At 43.7% G+C, this 22,083-nt stretch overlaps 2 protein-coding genes across 2 annotated transcripts in view; one reads left to right on the top strand and one right to left on the bottom strand.

Annotated features, from left to right (window-relative positions):
- The first annotated feature begins 595 nt into the window (after positions 1-595).
- On the top strand, positions 596-11,927 carry LOC308122723 (prolyl endopeptidase). Its single transcript, XM_080484748.1, has 15 exons — positions 596-849; positions 1,523-1,597; positions 1,678-1,811; positions 1,890-2,020; positions 2,108-2,317; positions 2,574-2,695; positions 2,847-2,952; positions 3,625-3,816; positions 5,344-5,541; positions 7,128-7,231; positions 7,727-7,863; positions 8,477-8,571; positions 8,655-8,786; positions 9,299-9,455; positions 10,275-11,927. Exons 1-15 carry the CDS (start codon positions 808-810, stop codon positions 10,567-10,569), a joined length of 2,130 nt encoding a protein of 709 aa, XP_080340874.1. The 5' UTR covers positions 596-807; the 3' UTR covers positions 10,570-11,927.
- Positions 11,928-20,854: 8,927 nt separating this feature from the next.
- Positions 20,855-22,083, bottom strand: part of epha10 (EPH receptor A10) — a gene marked incomplete at both ends in the record, with an annotated part of 179,559 nt that continues 178,330 nt past the window's right edge. The window contains 2 exons of the mRNA XM_080485678.1: positions 20,855-20,969; positions 21,837-22,001. Coding sequence (XP_080341804.1) covers positions 20,855-20,969; positions 21,837-22,001 — 280 coding nt within the window. The remainder of the gene's footprint in view (positions 20,970-21,836; positions 22,002-22,083) is intronic.

The raw sequence follows: 22,083 nt of genomic DNA, 5'->3' as shown, positions 1-22,083 counted from the left end.
GTGGGACAGATTATCTCGGTGCTCACTAACACAGATTTAGACAGATTTGTGAACAATATTTGAGAGAAATGGGTCGTTTGTGTTTTTAGAAAATGTTTTACATCTTTGAGTTCATGTTGAGAATGATCGAGACATATAAGAAATCAGAAATGCGCAACTATTCATTTACTGAACTTGCTATTGAAGCGTTTATACAAAAGTCAGCCAAACTACACAAGATCTTTTGATAAATTACTTTATTATATAAAAATAAAAGTGATTCACTGCCTCGTCTCCACCAGCTGCAGCCCAGTATTGAAGCACAAGCAGCTTTACAGTCATTTCGTTTTCTTTGTAGTATCTCTTCATCCAGATTAGCCTCATTCTCTTTTCTTTCCCCTCTTGTGGTGTCAAGTTCAGAACCTGAACTTTACATAACATCCGTGGTCTCTCTCTAAGCTGCAGGGGCTTTGCGGTGTTTTCTGGAGCAGCGCATTTCCAGCAAAAGCCAGTTTGCTTTAAGTTTCAGAATCAATTCCTTCTCTGTCTTTTTCTTTTCTTTTTTTCTTTTTGTGCAGCGTAATAAACTCCAAACATGCGCACACGCGCTGCGCGTGTGGACGCTGCGTAATTTCCTGTAGACTATACGGAAAGAAAGAAAGAGGCGGTTTGAAACGTGTACGTGTGGAAAGTTGCTTTCACTTTCACTAGGAGGCTCCACTGATCCAGTGGAGAAACCACACTCACAAAAAGCCACAAAAAGTAAGAGCCCAGCGGCGAGCAGACGGCCGAGGAAACGAAGAGTGAAACTCCGGGGAAACTCTCGCCATGGCGCTCAAGTACCCCGCTGCCCGCAGAGACGAGAGTCAGGTCAGTGTCCCGCGGCTTTCTTCTCCCCTCGTGTCGGTGTGAAACAGTCTGCTGCTGCTGCAGAACCCAACCCGGAAGAGGAGAAGCGGAGTCAGAGGGGAGGGAGCTGAAACTAAACTTTACGCAAGCGCGAGGCTCGCTGCGATGACGCGTAAAATACTTAATGGTTCAAATCGAACCGAACCGAACCGAACCAACGCCCCAGGAGAAATAAAAGCCCCGAACACAGGAGTCCTCACTGCGCAGTCATGCGTTTAGAGGGCTTTCTTTTTCTTTTTAGGAGAAAAGCAAACGAGACCGTTTGAAACGTCTCAAAACAGAAATATGATGACGCACCAGTTTCATTTCAAGTCAAATCTCTATGGATGGGAACACACACACACACACACACACACACACACACACACACACACACACACACACACACACACACACACACACACACACACACACACACACACACACACACACACACACACACACACACACACACACACACACACACACACACAAAGCTTCTATAAACGTTGCATTACGGGTGTTTTTACAAACTGGTGTTTTATGGAATGAGAGAGGGGCGAGGGGCCGGTGCTGCAGTTGTTCTTAACATCGGAGGACGTTGAGGCAAAACGTTGCACAAGAGTGTTTTAAATTTGCTCATTTTTTGAAACAGGTGGATGATTACCATGGAAACAAGATCTGTGACCCCTACGCCTGGCTGGAGGACCCTGATAGTGAGGAGACGAAGGTACACCGCTTCACCGCAGAAAGCCGATTAAAAAATAAAAACTTCTCATGACTTCTATTGTCTTCATCTTCCTCCCTCAGGCGTTTGTGGAAGAGCAGAACAAACTAACCATGCCGTACCTGGAGCGGTGTGCAGTGCGCGCTCAGTTCCAGCAGCGTCTCACCGATCTGTACGACTACCCCAAATACAGCTGCCCCTTTAAGAGGGGGAAGAGGTACCACAGCTAAAGAGCTCCACTTATTATGAACATGTAAAGCAAGCTTGAACTCACGTCTGATCTCGCCCCGTTCAGGTATTTCTACTTCCACAACAAAGGCCTTCAGAACCAACATGTGCTGTACGTGCAGGACTCTCTGGAATCGCCTTCCACGGTTTTCTTTGATCCCAATAAGCTGTCCGAAGACGGCACCGTGGCTCTGACTAGTGAGACAACCTCTGCCCCTACACTTACGTAGACTTGTAGAGAGACTTGCAGTGCTGATTCCTTGCTTCTCTCCTGTCTGAATCCAGTGGGTCGTCTGTCTGAGGACTGCGAGTATTTCGCGTACGGTTTGAGCAGCGGCGGCTCGGACTGGGTGACGGTGCACTTCATGAAGGCCGACGACCTCACGGAGCTCCCCGACCTCCTGGAAAGGGTTAAATTCAGCTGCTTGGCCTGGACCCACGACGCAAAGGGGGTTTTCTACAACTGCTACCCACGGCAGGAGGGCAAAGCTGACGGTGCGCACGCAAACCGAAGAACGGGCCCCGTTTACACGGCAGTGCTTAAGGGATAACGCAAATTCTGCATTCTGAGTGTGCGCTGAAAACACAACAGTGGTCGGAGTTGCTGAAACTGCAACTTTTTAAAAACGGTCCAACTCCCGTGTAGACGGCTGAAAACGTTTTGTGATACGCTGTGACGTCGCTGTGTTGGCGTTTTGACTTGTAACGTGTAAACGGCGTCTGGATTGACCTCTTCAGTGTCTCTTTACAGGGACGGAGACGACCTCCAACATCAACCAGAAGCTCTACTACCACGTCATCGGAACCAAACAGTCGGAGGACATTCTGGTGGCAGAGTTCCCAGAACATCCCAAGTGGCACAGTGAACTAACCGTAATGCCAATATTTTTACCAGTAGTTCACTGGGAAGTAATTACCAGAGTAGTTACTCTGTTAGATTCTGTGTGATGTAGAAAAATGAGATCTCCTCATCCACCAGTGTAAAGTCTCTGGCTCTGTGTCCCTCTCCTCTTCCTCTCCTCAGATATCAGACGATGGCAGATATGCGGTTCTGTCCATCACTGAAGGCTGCGAGCCGGTGAACCGGCTGTGGTACTGCGATCTCCACAGTCTGCCCGGCGGCATCAAAGGTCTGCGCAGACCGAACCATCACCTGCTGGGGTTAAGCTGATCTTTAATTCCAGTCATTAGGTGGTGGAAGTTATTTATCTAGAGCAGGGGTGTCAAACAGAAGGCCCGTGGGCCAAAAGTGGCCGGCAAGCTCCTCGGGTCCAGACTGATGGGCATTAAATCTGAACCCAATTTTATTCTACCGTCAATAAGATTGGTAGTTTATAACAGAAAAACTGTTGCAGGTTCGGTTAAAATCTCCTCCCCGACCACGTCCTGAAGTGTCCTTGCATTTAAGAAATTTCAGTTTAGGATGGTAAATGCTTTATTACATTTTCAGCTGTTTCTGCACCAGATTTTAGAGATTTCATCCTTTTTTCTTACAGTTTTCACATTTTGGTTTTGTGTTTTTCTTATCGAAATCTTCATGTTCGGGTTTCTTTAAAGCTCTTTCAGCTGTTTTTGTCTTTGTGTAGTTTTAGCGCCCCCCCCCCTTTTTCAAAAGCCCTTTTAAGCCCAGAGTTAAAAGTCCTTTTGTGTGCATAAATAAACTGAAAACTAGATAAAGGTGTTTATTTAGGTATGATTTAGTGAAAGACAGAAGGGCCACAGAGACACACATGTGTTCCACTGGGGGGAAAAACGCGAAGTCGGGGAAATCCATTAACCGTCCATGAACCATTGTCCTCCAGGCCTGCTGCCGTGGGTCAAAGTCGTGGACAACTTTGACGCCCAGTACTCGTACGTCACCAACGAAGGGACCGTCTTCACTTTCCGCTCCAACCTGGACGCCCCTCGATACCGCCTCATCAACATTGACCTGCAGAGTCCAGACGAGCGGCGCTGGACGACGCTCATCCCGCAGCACGACAAGGACGTCCTGGGTAAGAATCCCACTTCGGAGCGTGGCTCGCTTTGCAGTCCACCCGTGTGGTTTCACGTCTCCGCAGAGGGAGTTTGTTGACAGACTTTTCTCGTGTCGCTACAACAGCTGTTGTGTCGCGTTGCGAAAACTCCGCCAAGCTTTTGAAAGACGTGGAGGGCTCATACGTGGAATCGTACTTCCACAATTCAACCTTGGAAATCTTGCAAAACATCCTTTTCTTTCGCCGAATCTGGCTGAGTGTTTCGATGAGCAGAACCACGGCGAAGGGGAAGTTGTGCATCCGTGGTCGCAAACCTCCGTCACAGGGAACTCGGCTCAAAAAGTGAAACTTGTTGCATTAAGTGCTTTAGTTGTTTTTTTTGCTCTTGAGTCACTGCAATGACGGTAAGTGAACCTAGAGATCAGACGTCGTTTCCAAGGAAACCAGTAAACAACCTGTAACGGCACATAATAATAATAATAATAACTAAATCTAATTAATATTTGAAAAAGTTAATTCAATGTATTGAAAAATATGTAGGCAGTGAAACACATTTATATCAATATAATAACATTTTCTTGTATTTAGTACATTCTTAAAAATATGCAAACTTTCCCTATTTCAGGAATTTTTAAAAATACTTTTGAATGACTGTGACATAATTACTGAACATGTAACTCTGCATGTTGTCAGACGCGACGTCACTTCTACACAAGTGAAAAGTTCCAGAGTCTGCAGTTTTTCCAAATGATCTTTTTATTGGAATTTTATTGGAACTTTTCACAAACATATAGATCCAAAACATCAACAGACAAAAAAACAAATGAAGAAAACAGTTGTAACAAATTTCTCTTTTTTTTTTGTAATATGAAATGAACATTTGATTATTAATAGAAATATTCAGGGGTGAAAAAGGTTTCCAAATCACTCCCTTATTTTTTAACCTATACGCTCGTTGTTCCATCCTGAGAGTTTCAGTCAGAGTGAATGTTGGGTGTTTTTGCTGATTCCAGTTGAGCAGGATGCATTTCTTTGCGATGTAAGATAGTAAGTCGATCCTTTCGGTGCAGCCGGGATCCAGTAGCCTGTCCAGTTCTGTGCCAAAGAGAAAACACACTGGTTTACCGTCCTGTTGGTTTTCCACAGCTTTCATAGCCAGTTCATGCACATCCTTCCAAAAGAGTTTTAGCTTTCCGCGTTCCCAGAAAACGTGCAGAATTGTTTTCCAACGATGACGTTTAGGAAGGATTTGGAAACATCTTGCCCGTCTGCAGTTTTTCCAAAAGTGCAGCTGACAGCAGCTCATATCCAACATGTCCTTTGTCAATGCTCAGAGTTACATCAACCCATTATTTCTCTTTTATTCATTTATTTTTGTTTTGAAATACTTTCATTGGACCGATGTGGTATTCACCTAAAAGTCCTCGCGTCGGACTTCCTCTCAGGATCATGAGATGGTGCCTTGTTGCTCCGAATAAATGAGAAGTGTGTCGTAAAATAGAAAGGTTGTCAGACTTCGGACTTCCCTCTTTGGTCAATCCGCAGCCTCCGTTTCTGCCGTGAACCGGCGCCACCTGCTGGTCAACTACGTCCACGACGTGAAGGACATCCTGCAGGTGCGCGAGCTGTCCACCGGGAAGCTGGTCCGGGACCTGCCGCTGGACGTGGGCACCGTGGTGGGAGTGAGCTGCAAGAAGAAGCACTCCGAGTTCTTCTACAAGTTCACCTCCTTCATCACGCCAGGTAATCCTTAATCTCAGATTACACGCGTTGGTCCTTTTGTAGTGGCTCCCTGAAGCTTTCACCAAATTACACCTAAATAAACATTCTCTTATTTATATTAATATTCTATTTTAAAATGTCACATTTGTCTGAAAAATGCTGGAAAAGGATAAAACGGCTGAAATCAGGTACAAAAACTGAAAATGGAATGTAAAGTTCACCGTCCTATGTTGTAATTGAAACTTCCAAAAGGCAACAAAAGATAGTTTCTAAACTACTGTATTTCAGAAGCTGTGTCATCCTCATTTTAAAAGTTAAACGTGTTTTAAAACTTGAGCAAATTGGACTTTTTATAGAATTTCAAATTCATGCTTGCAATTACAAAACCTTCTGGTGCAAATACTGTCAAATGTCGTTAATGCTTCAGCATATACATCTGCTGTTGGAGGCTTATTAAAAAGTACTTAAAAAAGTAAAATGTTTTCAATTTGAGCCTCATGTTTGACACCAACTCATGACGTGAGCTCCCTCTAGTGGTATGCAGAGAGAAGTTAAATACTATATGTTTTAAGAAGGGAAATATCTTTTAATCTGATCATCTTCTATACCACTTTATCCTGTCAAATGAGTCAGAACAAAATATATAAAAGATGAATTAATATTTAACATTTGTCTCAATTTGAAGATGCTATAATTAGTTCATCCACGAATACGCAAACTTGTGTATATATATATATATATATATATATATATACACTGTCATATATCTTTTAGATGTTGTATTGTTTGCATTGGTGTTTTATTAATGAGGAATAAGAAGCTGCGGCACCTTGTTAGGATTAGTTTAAGTGCTTGTTATAATGCAATATATATTTTTTTTACAATGCGCCTGTCAAACAATCAATACTTTTTGTTGAGTTTGGATATAATGGATAAACTCAATTTTAAACTGGATTTTCACCAGAACTTTTAATTAAAATACGCTTTCTGTTGAGATTATAGTGATAAATATTCGTTTTTTTGGCAATCTATAGACATTTTAATCAGGTATACTTTGCGCCACAACATAGAAAAACTTGAAGTTTAAATCTAAAGGTTATCAAGGCACTATTTTTACAGGTTTGGGACCGCTCAAGATGAACTCGGGCTGTTAGTGGCTCCTGAACTGAAAGGAGTTTGACACCACTGCACTAATCTCAATGGATGTAGAAGTCAAATGGCACCCCCTGGTGTCCAGATGGTGGTAGTGGAGGAGCAGAGGAGCATTTAGACTGATTGAAGAAAAGTTTCTGTGAAGGTGGAATAAATACTTCTAAATAAGTTCCGAAGATCAGATTCAGTGATTCGCTCTAGAAAAGTGCATTTTGTGAGAAGTTCCCCTTTTTACAGCCTCAATTTCTACTTAATTACTCATTGCATGTGCTTCTTGTTTTTTTTTTTGTTTTTTTTTTACATCTCTGCACTATTTTCTGCACTGTGACGTCAAAACGGTGACTGAGGTTATTATGGCAGCGTGGGAAAGAGGAAGTGATGAAGAAAGTAGAACAGATGAGGAAGAAATGTTCCCTTATTGAAGCCGCAGCCTGCGTGGCCTTTTCTCCGACCAGGCATCATCTACCACTGCGACCTGGGCGACGCCAACCCGCAGCCGCGGGTCTTCAGGGAGGTGGAGGTCAAAGGCATCAAGCAGGGCGACTATCAGACCAGCCAGGTGAGAAAACCTTCATCAGGTCTGCATCCAGCCACACGAGTGAATTAGAAAGTTTATCATTGCCATAAAAAAAACTAAACATTTTACTTCTTCGGTGCAAAAACAAACGGGATCTTTTTAAAAAGTGGTACCCAGGTGCATTTTATTCAAAGGAAGACTCCATTACATTTTGGTGGCAATCCGTATGAATATACATGTTTACCTGGATGTGGAATATTTGCCATTTCCCTGTGCAGCTTCATGTTTTAAGTTCACTGGAGCAGACTTTCTAGAGGGCGCCGCGTCTTTCAGCTGAAACCTTCATTACTCTTCCTGCATCGTGTTTATCTCGCGTGGCTCATCTTCCAGCTTAATCATGCTCCTGTTGTATCGTCACATCTGCTGTTTGCATATTCCTATCATGATGCTGACACAGCAGAAACCTCCTCGCTCGGTGACAAATGAAGAGGGGGGGGGGGGGGCTCTTTGGGAGGATTAATTTGTGTACTCGTTCAGGTGTTCTATCCCAGCAAAGACGGAACCAAGATTCCCATGTTTCTGGTCCACGCCAAGAACCTGAAGAACGACGGGAAGAATCCCGTTTTCCTCTATGGATATGGAGGATTTGAGGCGTCTATACAGCCGCACTACGAGTACGTACAACTACTCTCCTCATGCTGTAAAACCTGCTTCTCCATTATCAACCCTTTTCCTCTTAAAACTAAATAAAAGTGAGCGAAACGTTTGAACTTGGCCGACTTATTCCTAAAAAGAATTCATGCAGCGAGTGAGAAGATGCACGTTAAAGGTGCAATACGTATTATTTCTGTTCGTAAGATTAGAATAAATTCACTTTGATAAGCTGAATGCGGAAAGAAAACTTTAGTGCCGTCATATACAAAGGCTATTTTCGTGACGTACTGCAGGTAATCAGCCAATAAACCACAAGATGGTGTACTGAGAAGCTCTGCAACACACACACACACACACACACACACACACACACACACACACACACACACACACACACACACACACACACACACACACACACACACACACACACACACACACACACACACACACACACACACACACACACACACACACACACACACACACACACACACACACACACACACACACACACACACACACACACACACACACACACACACACACACACACACACACACACACACACACAATGTACTTTTTGTTCATCATTTCATAGCCGTTGATAGATTTGCTCCTTCGTGTGTCCAGTGTTGCCAATCTGCTCTTTGTGAGGCACCTGGGAGGAGTTCTGGCGGTGGCCAACATCAGAGGGGGCGGGGAATACGGCCTAACCTGGCACAAAGGTACCGGCGTGCAATTTATCGTCTACTGCAAAGGACCGAGTTTGCCGCGACTGATTTTGAGCCCGACCACGTCGTGTTTCCAGCGGGTACTTTAGGAAAGAAGCAGAATGGCTTCGATGACTTCCAGTGTGCGGCAGAGTACCTGATCCAGGAGAAGTACACCACCGCCAGCCGCATCGCCATAAACGGAGCCTCGAATGGAGGACTGCTCGTTGGTGAGCACTGGATCTTTGTCTTTGTGTACTAAATGAGAAATGAACTGATGCCGACAGAGGACAAAAAGGTGAAAGAGTAAATTGGATGACGACATTTCAACACGTGGGAACGTTGCCCTCTACTTTTTAGCTGTAATGAGCAAGTTAAACCGTTCTGTTTATCACCATCTCATCTATTTGATTCAACTTAGTTCTGCACTTTTCAATCGTTATTTTATTCCACCTGTTCCCTGCAGAGATTATAATACTTTGTATTCTTTAGAGTACATTTTAACAATTGCTCACGTCAGCCTCATCGAGCAGTAGTTCGCTGTTCAGCTCCAGTTATTCGGCTATTAAACACATTAAACTGCTCAGTGACGTCGTTTACAAAAAGGCCGGCTGCCATCGGGTGTCGAACAAACAAACTCCAGTAACGCGTGTTTAACTGGCGCACAAGTGGACGTTCAGTGATTTCACCGTGTACTATGGAGTACACGCGTGTGGCACTAATTTCATTAACTGGCACACAGCGGCGTGCTTGAACCAGCGCCCGGAGCTGTACGGCTGCGTGGTGGCAGAAGTGGGTGTGATGGACATGCTCAAGTTCCACAAATTCACCATCGGCCACGCGTGGACCACCGACTACGGCTGCTCGGACGACCCGGAGCAGTTCAAGTGGCTCATCAAGTACGAAACACACAACCCGCTTGTTTTCTTTAGGGGAGGATGACGTCACCTGTTAGTTACGACCAATCCGAACCAGAGTGGACAACTTGTCTTCGCCTCTCCGTTTATTGGTTTCCCTAAAGGGAAACTTTACTTTTGAATTCTCCTGGGTGAGTTTGAGACCAGGTTTAGATTCTCACCCGTGTAGGAGATAAAGTCTAACGACACACTAAAAAGCACAAATCATCAATTATATGGCACTTTTTACTTTTTTTAAGATGTGTCGCATAATCCTACAACTCCTCCCTCATAAATTGTACAATTTAATGATATTTTCACCAGAATGTGTTACCCTGAGGGAGCATATAAAATAATAAGTAACTAACTCCGTGATTAAACTTCAGTTAAGTAAAAGAATTCAAACGAGTGAACGGGGCTGTTGTACCGGTTGTTTTAGGCTTTAAAAGAAACATGATGGTCATCAGCGTAAAGGTGAAACCCAGTATTTTGACTTGTATCTAAGATTTGCTTTCCGTTTAAAAATCTACCTATTGACAACGAAACTGTAGATGTAAGGTGTGAATATTAATTAAAAATGTGACCGCACTCAGTGGTGACTTCAGAAGTGGAGAAGTAGATTAAATGTAATAAATCAGACTTGGATAAACAACATAAACATACTTTTTACATACAAACTGCCTGTATTTATAGTCATTATTACGTGGACTTTGTTTTTGGTTTTTTTGCTCTCAGTGTCCTTCATTTTCCTTTTTTCTTCCACAGAGGAGTGCCCTCACATTTAAATTGTATTTCCTCTGATATTCATGTCATTCCTTCCAGGTATTCCCCTCTTCATAACCTTCCCATGCCGCCTTACTCCGGCCCCCCCTACCCCGCCGTCCTGCTGCTGACGGCGGACCACGACGACCGCGTGGTGCCTCTGCACACCCTGAAGTACTGCGCCGCCCTGCAGCACGGCGTGGGCAGCAGCACCGCGCAGCGCCAGCCCCTCATGGTGAGGGTGGACACCCGGAGCGGACACGGCGCCGGGAAACCTACCGCCAAGGCCATCCTGGAGAACACACACGTCTTCTCGTTCATCTCGGAGACGCTCGGGCTCAGCTGGAAGGAGTGAGGAGGCCACCATGGACGAAGAAGAAGAAGAAGAAGAAGAGTCTTTCAGCTGCACCAAACATGTAGAATCACAGAAAAAGAATAAATGATTACACAAGCTGTAAGAAGAACATTGTGATATGAAGTAAAGGATCATATTATGCAAAATCCACTTCCTAGAGGTTCTCCAGCAGTACTAATCGTCCCCATACCTGGACTGACGTCCCAGAAGTGAAGACAGTCTGTCCTCTCTGTCCCTGGCTTGTTCCAGGTTTTAAAAAGTGTGTTGCTCCAACCAGCCAATCAGGAATCAAACCCTATATAGTGTCATCGGGGGTTTAGCCAATCACAATCAAGGTAGGCCCTCCCTTTGACTCCTCCAACAATTAGGCAGCTCTGCTCTGGCACATGGCACCACAAGAGGAAGTACTTCCTCCTCTTCCCAAGATGGGCATGTGTGGGCAGAGCCAGTCCAGCTCACACAGACACAGCAGATTCTGAATGCAGCTCCTATGATCCAATATTCAAATGAGGGAAAACAGCAACTAAAAAAGGAACTTGTACTCTAACGTAGTTACTTTTAAAAATAAGTAGTCAGTAAAGTAACTAAATTACCTTTTAAAGGAGTAACTAGTAATCAGATTACTTTCTCAAGGTAACTGGCAACGCCGGTCAGAATTGATTCCCAACCTATTTTCTTGAATCCACTTCCCTGCAACAACTTTTTTTTTTCTTTTTTATCAATTCATATGAAATTATTCTTTAGTCCAGGCTCCATCGCATTTCTCAATTTCTGAATTTTATTTTTTAAATATTGGCTCAGATTATTGGTGATTTCATTTGGTTTGGTTAAATAAACTCCATTTGATTCAAAAAGTCATTTTTTTTATTTCTTCCTGACATTTCATTTAGAATTCCCATATTTTTGCATTATCTAATTTAGCATCTTTAATCTTCCTCTGACAATATGATTTTCTCTTATTGTTATTCATTGTGGTCACAATGTTCTGTAATCTGCGATACTTGTTCCACGGCTCTTTATCTTTAGTTACTTTATCCCTTTATGATCGTTGAGTTCTGGATCCAGTCGTCTCTTCCAGCCCGTTTATCTAAAACCTGTCACAGTGTTGAAAACCTCCACAGCTCTACATGGTTCCTGAGTTACTTCTGATCAATCTGCTCCTGGTTTCTGCGATAAAATCGCTTTATAAAGTTTATTAAGGATCTTTTAAAAATGAGTTTTTGACCAGGTTTTGGTACCTTTGTTTTCCTTATAACTGAAGTTAAATGATGGTCGCTGCAACCGACAGGAAGTGATTCTGCTTCAGAGCACAACTCAGACCCAGTAGTAAACATTAAATCCACTCCAGTGTTTTGACCAACATGTCAGCCCCACTTCTCTCTCTCAACCTTTTCCTCTCACCTGAATGTTCTGATCAGCTGATGACTGATCGGGTCTCCCGCAGTTTGGTCCTGATGTCTCCAAAGCTGGATCGTTTCTTGGCCTTCTCTGTGGTCAGGTCGGGGAGAATCCTCTCCTTTTCTGGACCTCCTCTCTAGTTGTGCTTCTCTGGAGGCGCACAATCTTTTCTTTTTCTTTCTGCGGTGCGCAATTCCCACTTCTGGCTCAGTCTCCAGTTTATTCTGACATGATTCCTTAACCAGCCCACACATGTAGCTGGTTGGCTTGTTTTTGTCAGAGTCCTTCGTAAAGCCCAAAACCCGCACATTGTGTTTCCGACTGTGCATCTCGAGCCGCTCCACTTTCTCCTTTAACTCCATATTGGCTTTACGCAGCGCCCGGCGCGCCGACTCCAATTTCCTGATCCGCTCATCCTTAGTACTACTACTACTACTACTACTACTATGATAGTAGATAACGTGTTGTCCACTTCCGCAAGTAGAGATATCATCCTTTATGGTCTTGAGTTGATTTACCACCGCACTTATCTCCTCTTTTATCGCAGCGTATTAAATCCTCCAATCATCATGTTGTTGGACACGCCTGTCCAGCTTCACGCACGTCCACTTGTTAAGTTATAACTTCGTCTTGTTTAGACAAACTTTCTTTCTAGGTGGTGGCATGATGCTGCCTTAGCTTTCCACCTTAATTCCAATGAACTTTGAGACACCCAGTATCGATTTCAAGCCACAACTTTACCAAATTATTGGAGCGTGGCGTCTCCAACGTGCCCTTGGCTGCGCATGCTCAGTCTTTATTTTCATTATCTGTTAACGAGTTATGTTTCATATCTCCTATCAACAATCCTGAAACAAAGATAGGCAGTTAAAGATAAAGACAGAAAAAGAAACAAGATGTAGATAGTTAAAGATTGATATAGTTAGACAAAAATAGACGGTTAAAAATAAAGATAGATTAAACAAGATAGTATCAAGATCTTTAATACCAAAGAGACATTCTTTATAGTTGCACCAGACAAACTAGAGCAGAATAATCAAGATTAAATAATAAATAAGTAAACACAAATATGTCCAAAGCAATATTAATATTTAGAAGGCAAACTGTGAATAAATATTTACAGAGAAAGCTGGACAGTCAAAACCATGGTAGAAAAAAGAGAGAATGAAAACTAGAGGCAAACAAACTGTAGGTCACGTGACAAACATTTCATTCAAAACACAAGTTATTATAGTTTTACCTTCACTTCTGTTAGTTCAGAAAATAGTTTGATCCTTGATATCTAATCCTTCATTGTGGAAAAAAGTGGTTCTGCTCATGACTCTGACTGTGGGTTGGGTCAGTGTCCATTTCCTTCAGGGGCAGTAGGAAATAAAATAACACTGCTGCAATAAACAATATAATCAATTCCATTAAAACGTCTGGCTGAAATTACATTTATTGACAAAAACATGCAGCAAAATAAATAGAATTTGTATAAAAACCCACGTCGACACTGACCCGGTCATACATAACAGCATAAAATTGAAGTATTTAAAACATTTATAGTGTATTGTTCTCTGCACACGTTTGTGTGGTTTCATTACAACAGTAACAGCAACAGCACCCACTAGTGGCCAATATGAAAACAACCATTTTCATGATTTCTGCTATTTCAATAGAAACGGACATTGTTTTCAAAACGTTGCCGTGTGAATGCAAACCTCTCCCGAAACCAAAACATCAAAACGCTGCATTTTAACTTGAAACGTTGTCTTACACTCTGGCGTTGCCTTTTCACTGTGGAACCGCTTCAGTGTTCAAGTAGTACAAAAAAAAAAATCCTATTAATTCCTCGATTCCAGCCTGAATTGAATTAATTACTTGACTAAACATTTGACAGATTTTCATATTTTCTTAATAGAAAACCAAATATAAAGTGGACGCATTCATTTTTTAAGAAAAACATTTTCAGCTTCTACAAAAACAAATTTTTAAAAATAGATAAAACTGTTCTTATTATTTAAAACACATAAGAGGGGACAAAATAAATCATAGGGGAAAGAAGCCAATAAATACCTGAGTTGCTTTAAATTTCAGACAACACATTGCGTCAGTTTAAAGGGCCAGAAGAGAAGGTGAAAGTGGACCAGTCGTGGCCTGCAGGTCGAGGGTTTGACACCCTGAATTAAAACAAAGCTGATTTCCACTGCGGTTCAGTCCTGAAGCTGCAGTTATCACATTGACCATCAAGTGGCAGTATGGGACTGCAGAAACTCCCACATCAACTCCTCACCAACACCTCCTGGTCGAAGGCTTGGAGTCAGTTTGGTGTTGATCTGTTCGGCGCCTTCATTGCAAAGGATTGTGGGTAAAGAAACACACACAAACAGCAGGATAAAGTCGGGTAAATCCCTTATATTGTCTATCGACTGATCTGTCCGACCGGTCGTTGGGGGAAGGGATCAAATCACTGACGGATAAAGACAAGTGGGAAACATCTCTGTAAGAGCAGAACACAGAGGAGGAGGAGGGCTTTGGGGATTGAACCCGGACAGCAGATCTCTGAAGGATGTGATCAAGAGTCCAGACATGACAGACAGCAGATAGACGGCGAGAAAGCCGGCGGAGGGAGACTGAAAGTGCACTTATGGAGACTCTGGGGAGGCGGGCAGACAGACGGGTGTTTAAACAGTCAAAAGAGAGACAGCAACGCTCTGAGAACCGACCGTCCAGCAAAGTTGCTCCTTCGGTCACTCAGAGTTTAATCTCAGCTCAGTGGGAAGTTGTGTTTGTCAGACTGTTTGTCACTACTTATGGAAGTACCTCTCGGTGGGAGGAGACAGGAGGGGAGGACGGAGCGAGGAGGCCGCAGGACGAGGATTTGCAGACGACGACTCTTTGTCACTGGGGCAAAGTGGTTGAACGGAGCCGGGAAAGACAAAGGCGGTTCTAAGCCGGACATGTGAGAGACAGCCAGAGCGGTTTGAGATGGCGAATAAAAAGAAGAGGCTGTGGTGCTCCTCTATCAGGAGCGTCCCCGGAGGAACGGCACAGCTTTTTGCTGCTCCATTTCTCCCATCTGTCACCTCCCGGAGCTCAGGCTTCCCTCCAACTGTACGCCAACTTCCATGTCTTCTTCATGCTCTCCGGAGGAAACGGAAGCCGTTACCTACAACCCCTCCCCTCCCCCGTCTCACACTCCTGCAGGTCCCCGTCCTGCCCTCCGTTTGTTTACTTTACTCCTTCCATAATGCAGGGATTAATTCCTCAAAGCCGATTTGAGCTGCGGCACGCTTTGGCAAAGAGCGGAGAGCGCAACTTTTGTGCTGGGGGAAGTTTCCCCTTCACACTAGCTTAGAGGTGGACTGCGCTCCCCTTTATGCCGCCTGCTTTAATCTTCACACAGAGCGGAGGAAGCGAGGGATGGAGGGAGGACGGGAAGGAGAGAGGGCTCTCAACACACAGCTGGGAATCACTAATGTCTTTACCGAGGTGTTGTCTGCTTCCCCGCGTGCCTCTTGGAGTCTCCTGCTGCTCCTCGCCGCCCTCTCTCTGCCTACTGTTTGTTCTTTGACTTCCATCTGCCAAAGCTTGTCACACACGTGTTTCAGTCAACAGATCAATAAGTCCTATTGGTCAGCAGCTTGTACATGAAGCTTTAAGTGGATGTGATTTTCACAAAACCAAACAATTGCTACCGAAGATGACTACAATCTCAACTGAAAGCCAATTTTAATAAAACTCCCTGGTGCAACACAGAGAAATGTTCTAAGAACATCTCCGACAGCTGTTGCATTATGGGTGTTTTAATCCAGGCACCACAGTCTCAACTCAGATTGAGCTGGCATCGGTTCCAGGGATCAAAAGTTGTTTGAAGACTGATTTAAAAAAAAAAGTTTCAACTGTGCCGTCGCCTTCAAAGAACATATTTAATCAAATCTGTAAACATTTAGGTTTGGTACGACCGAAACATACGAATCATCGGTTCACGTTATCTTAACTGCGTTCGATTCATCCGATCAGCTCACAGGTTTAGTTCTTCCACAAATAGTGTATTTTCGTCTTTTTTTTTTGTTAATTCCTCAAACAAAAACTGATAAGTGCCATCAAATACGATGCGTTTCTCCTCATGAGTGTATTATCTGCAGACTTCCTGCGCGGCCCGAGTGTTGTCCTGATGGCTTCTCTGGTGGGACAATCTACACTCGGCATTTGGAAACAGGATTTGCGTCAGTCTCTTGGAGGGACCCCTGTCCCAGTCTCATTTACAGTGAATAAACAGCCCAATCTGATTGAAGATTTACTCTCGAGCCGTGAGACGCCTGTTAAAACAGAACCTTTCACACACAACACAAAGAGGAAAGTGACTGTGCGATATGTTGTTTTGCATACTAAGACATGGGCTCAAACTAATAGCATGTATTATATTGTACTGCGAGGGGAATAGAAGGCCGATAGATTATGTCTGCTATTCGCTTCATTTAGCACGAGTGCGGCTGCAGAGTTTGCTCATGACCCTGAGAAGGTAGAGGTGAAGTCTCGGGGCTTTTAAGATTCCTCACTTTACATTATGTAGATTAGAGCTAGAGGCACATTTATAGAGCGACACGTCCATTTCATTGGTTTCCCTTTTTTATCTTCTATAAAAATCTACAAAGAAATGTAACTTTTTTTTTTTTCCATCTGTGTTTAAATAAATGTGCACAGATTACTGGAATCTAGTAAGGATATGAGATTATAGTTACTTTTGTAAATGGAATTACTAATTACGAGTACTGCCAGCTAAATTCATCTGAAGTTAGTCAGCGGGAGGAAGATGCTCTATAATCTGGATGTTAGAGGAGGAAGATGCTCTACAATCTGGATGTTAGAGGAGGAAGATGCTTTATAATCTGGATGTTAGAGGGGGAAGATGCTCTATAATCTGGATGTTAGAGGACCAAGATGCTCTATAATCTGGGTGTTAGAGGACCAGGATGCTCTATAATCTGAATGTTAGAGGACCAGGGTGCTCTATAATCTGGATGTTAGAGGAGGAAGATGCTCTATAGTCTGGATGTTAGAGGAGGAAGATGCTCAATAATCTGGATGTTAGAGGAGGAAGATGCTCTATAATCTGGATGTTAGAGGAAGAACATGCTCTATAATCTGGATGTTATAGGAAGAAGATGCTCTATAATCTGGGAGTTAGAGGGGGAAGATGCTCTATAATCTGGGTGTTAGAGGAAGAAGATGCTCTATAATCTGGGTGTTAGAGGAAGAAGATGCTCTATAATCTGGGAGTTAGAGGGGGAAGATGCTCAATAATCTGGGAGTTAGAGGGGGAAGATGCTCTATAATCTGGGTGTTGGAGGGGGAAGATGCTCTATAATCTGAATGTTAGCGGACCAGGATGCTCTATAATCTGGATGTTAGAGGACCAAGATGCTCTATAATCTGGATGTTAGAGGGAGGAAAGCCTGTGAATCGACTGTATTTTGAAGCTGTACATTAGGAACACAGCTGAATGTGGCCATCTTTAACCCCTCGTGTGCGTCACACTGTCTGATGATGAAGTTCACTGACAAACACTGTACCTGAACTACAGCTTGATGAATGTATTTCCCTTTCAAGAGATAGAAGCGTTATAGTAATGTGCTACTTGTATTCCCAAAAGCGGATACAGTATTCTGTATTTCAGTATGTTTACTGGAGCTTCGGTTTACATGCGAGCTGGAAAGCTGCAGTAACCCCGCGATAATGAGTTCTGTGAATCCTGAGCTTCTGTAGCAGGAGTTCAAATGCCAGCGAGCGCCGGTCCGCTAAGAGGCCTGTGAAGGAGGCGATGTTTGGATGTGTGGGAGGTTTACAGAGCTTCGCTCAGCCACGGCTCAAAGATGAAACTCATTAAGTCTCAAACTTCAGTCCTCTGCTCCAATAAGACCGTAATATAAAAGGTATGGATTGGCTCTGCAGCTTTATGAGATAAATAAAAAGAAAACCTCATTTTCAAATGCATGCCCACGGACGGTTACAGTACCGTCACACTGGCAGGTAATACGAACATGTACACACACACACACACACACACACACACACACACACACACACACACACACACACACACACACACACACACACACACACACACACACACACACACACACACACACACACACACACACACACACACACACACGCTGACCCTCGGTACCAGCACACTCGCTTCCACACGCCCACACAGCCGCCCACAGCAATCCCACACAAAGTTAATTTGAATTCACAATCATTTCCCGTGCGCTCGCTGGCGATCTGGAGGTGGGCGTTACGTGATGAAGCGGGAAGTAGCGAGAACCTCGATCCCCGAGAGAGAGACTTAATAAGTTCACATGTTGGTGCTGGGAGAAAGAGGAGGAGGAAACCTCTGAACTGTAGAAGTGGCTCTCGCCGAGGTAACCAAAAGTTGAGTTTTATTGTAAGTGGATACGGGGCATTAACCTCTTAACGGAGGAGTACGAGAGGCCTCGACGGCCTCGGGGTGAGGAGGAATCGCCGAGCTCTGAAAGCCTTCATTTCATTTCTCTGCTCCAGAAGCAGAATTAAAGGACAGATGGCTAATTGGCAGAGTTTATCATTTACACTTCATTCACCTTCGCAGGTTTTAGCTGCACGACAATAAAAACCTGAGGATCAGTGTGAATTTATTAAGTTGTGTGAGACAAAATAGGATAAATATCACAAGCAATTCTAAGTAATCGGACTATCGTAATAGATTCATGGCTTGTGTGAGTGTTTGTGTAAATGTATTGAATGATTCTGTGCGTGTACTTAAATTGTATGATGAAAAAAAGTGTGTGTGATGCATTCAGGGACCCGTAAATGTCTGTTTTCACCGCCACAGACGGCAGCTTCACACGTCCGGACATCAAACCGAGACAAAAGACGCAGGAAACATGATGTATTGGAGATTTTTTAATAACACATTTCAATATTGCAACAGCCATCAGATTTTCTTCTAACGGGTAAAAATCATCAAAAACTACCCCCCCCCCCCCAAAAAAAAAACTACTTTTTTTTTTGCCATGTTTTATATTCCAAACACCAGATTTTCTGAGCTAATGGCCCCTAAAGTCAAACAAATCAAACCCTTACACAGTGAGCAGATATTATATTCAACACATTGTTCTCCAAACAAATTATAAAAATAGATTTAGCATTTTCAAATACATATTTACAGTATTAAACATATATCGTAAATGGAGATGGACAAAGAAGAGGTGGGAGGTAAAGAGAGGAAACGGCTTGAGTTTCATTCATGTTGCGGTGTCGAGGTCCGGTCTGTGTGGAGAAGGGACCGTCGCTGTGTCTTCAGATATGTTAACATGTGCAGTGGTAACACCGGTAAGGACTTTATTCTATTTCAAAATATGCTCACGGAGAGATAAGGAGGAAAAAAAAAAAAAAAAACCACCATTCATAGCAAAGCAGTTGCAGTATTATCGTGTTGTTGATCAAATAATGCCCCGGAAAAAACTTCTTCCTTCAAGCTTTTCTACACCGTCGCTGGAACCGGAGGAGCAGATCGCTGAATGGAGAGAAATCTGGGGAAGTGCAACCACAGCGTGACGTGAACAGCAACTTAAATATAACAAAAAAAAACATCTTTGACATTCTGTAATACTGTACCCACACTGTCATGTATATGCAGCAAATCAACTTCACTGGAGCAAAGTTAAGTACACAGATACTGTGTACTGACAGTACGATTCCTCCAGCCGGCCTCTCGCTGTACAAAACAACTCATTTGTTTAAAAAAGAAAAAAAAAAAATCTACTCAACATTTCCTTTAAATACTTTAAATAAAACCTTCCCTGTCTGTAAATAAATACGGATAAATATCTAAAACCAGACCACCTTCCAGAGTCGGCCTGAGCTCTATACAGAGTAATAAACACAGTAGTGAGAGAGAACGAGAGAGGAAGGTCGTGCTACCAACATGAACATTTTTTTTTAAAATAATCATCTGAATTCATCAGTAAGCATGGAGGAGAGGAGGAAGAAGAAAGAAAAATGAACAGACGGCGACAGACGACAAATTCATGAAAAATCAAAAACACCCTTTACAGTTTCATCCTGCAGCGTTTCGCTATCGGTCGCCCCAAAAGTCGGAGCGAAAAACCAAAGAAAAGCAGGCTGATGTTCCTGGAGGAGCATCGTCACTAAATCGCCTTCACACCTCAGGAGTGTGGCTCAGTTCTCCATAATCACAGCACGACACCCAGTCCTGTCTGCCTCCAAAGCGGTCCTTCTCCCTCCGATATGACCCGCGATGATATGAGGGACTCACTTCCTGTCGCACCGCCCGCTCCAGGAAGTGTGTCAGTGTCGTGGTAAAGGGAAATTCCACCTGAAATGTCCGTGTGGTGTTGGGCGCTGCGGCGCAGCTCGAGTCGAGCAGCTCGAGTCGAGCAGCTCGAGGTCGCCCGAGCCGACAGCACGCCGAAGGTCAAAGTGCAGATAGAGGTCATCCGAAAGAAAAAGGAAAAATAAAAAGTCACATGACATCACTCTTCTGCTGTGCCACACACACACACACACACACACACACACACACACACACACACACACACACACACACACACACACACACACACACACACACACACACACACACACACACACACACACACACACACACACACACACACACACACACACACACACACACACACACACACACACAGACCCCACATCAGCAGTCTGAAAGGAAGGAAGGGATCGAGGAAGAGTGCGGAGGAGGAGTATATAGAGGAGTGCAGTCAGAAAGATCAACTTTCTTTCAGTCTGGAAGAGATCTGGCTCTCGCTCTGCGCTCTCCTCTTCTCTGCACCCATGTGGGATCTGCAGCGGGCGCGGTGAGGGGAGTTCAGACCTGCACGCCGCGGCCGTGCATCTGGATGACCTGCGCTCTGAGGGTCTGGATGGCCGCCAGAATCAGCTTCTGGTGCTCCAGGGAGGTGATTCCCAGGCTCAGGACGTCTCTGCAGGCAAACACAAACAGTTCGCGTTGGATTGGAGAGAAACAGGCCTGAAGGAACGTGTCGGACTCTTCCAGAGTCACATTTCAGCTCAGCTCTGGTTCCTGTGAGTCAAAGGATCCACGTCAAAACCTCCCTTCTGCCCCAGAAAGCTTGTAGAATATGAAAGCTCTGAGGTCTCCAGTAAACTCTTATTGCGCTCCCAGAGTCAGAAGAAACAAGGTGAAGCAGCTTTGAGTTCCTACGGAACAAACATCTGCTCAGGCTTGATTTTATGACCTTAATCTCAATAAAGCTTTACTTTTATTGATTCTCCTCGTTATGTCTTTCTTAATCTCTGTCTTATTATAACAATAATAATAATAATTATTTACAATATGTATGTAGATCTTACATACAGATACACGCATCTCAAAAACGACAATCATTAGTACAATTTGGCATTTAGTGTGTTATTCTACTCTCACAAATCTTTCTAATTGTGAGCATTGAACTTTAAGGAAGATTTTGAGAAGCAGTATTTTCATTATGTATATTAAGCTAGAACTCTCTCATAAATTAAAAATCTTTTAAAGTTTAAATTGTAATTGTTTGAGATGCATCTGAATAGTTATGCTCATAATTACTATACTGGCTGGTAAAAGTACTGCCCCTTTTCTGGATACACCTTGTAAAATCTAAATAAATGATAATAGTGCAGAAGGCCAGCTACCTACTATATGTGAGCTTCATGACTGAGCGCTTGATAATAACCTTCGAGTAAATGATTGAAAAACTACAACCGTGGATTCGACTTTCTGCAGATTATCTCCATTACTGAAGTGACTCATCCTGTAAAGGCAGAAGAAAAGGTCAGAGGAAGCCACTCACTGTACAGTCATTCGTGCCACAGACTCCAAGTAGCAGTATCCTGCAGCGGTGAAGTTGTCCTTGTAGCGGCCCATGTCCACGGCGTCCAGCCACTCGCCCACAGAGTTAAAGGCCGGGAAGGAGGGCAGGGGCCTGTCGGCCAGCGTAATGGAGGAGCTGAGGGTTCTGGAGCAGGAGGGACGGAGGTCACCGGTCACACATCACAGGACATTTTGGAGGAATTCAAGGACACAGAAGTCCATTTTGC

Source organism: Lipophrys pholis, assembly GCF_963383615.2.
Source record: "Lipophrys pholis genome assembly, chromosome: 17".
NCBI classification, from domain to species: domain Eukaryota; kingdom Metazoa; phylum Chordata; class Actinopteri; order Blenniiformes; family Blenniidae; genus Lipophrys; species Lipophrys pholis.
The sequence above is the reverse complement of the archived record's forward strand: the minus strand, read 5'-3'. Positions and strand labels throughout refer to the sequence as shown.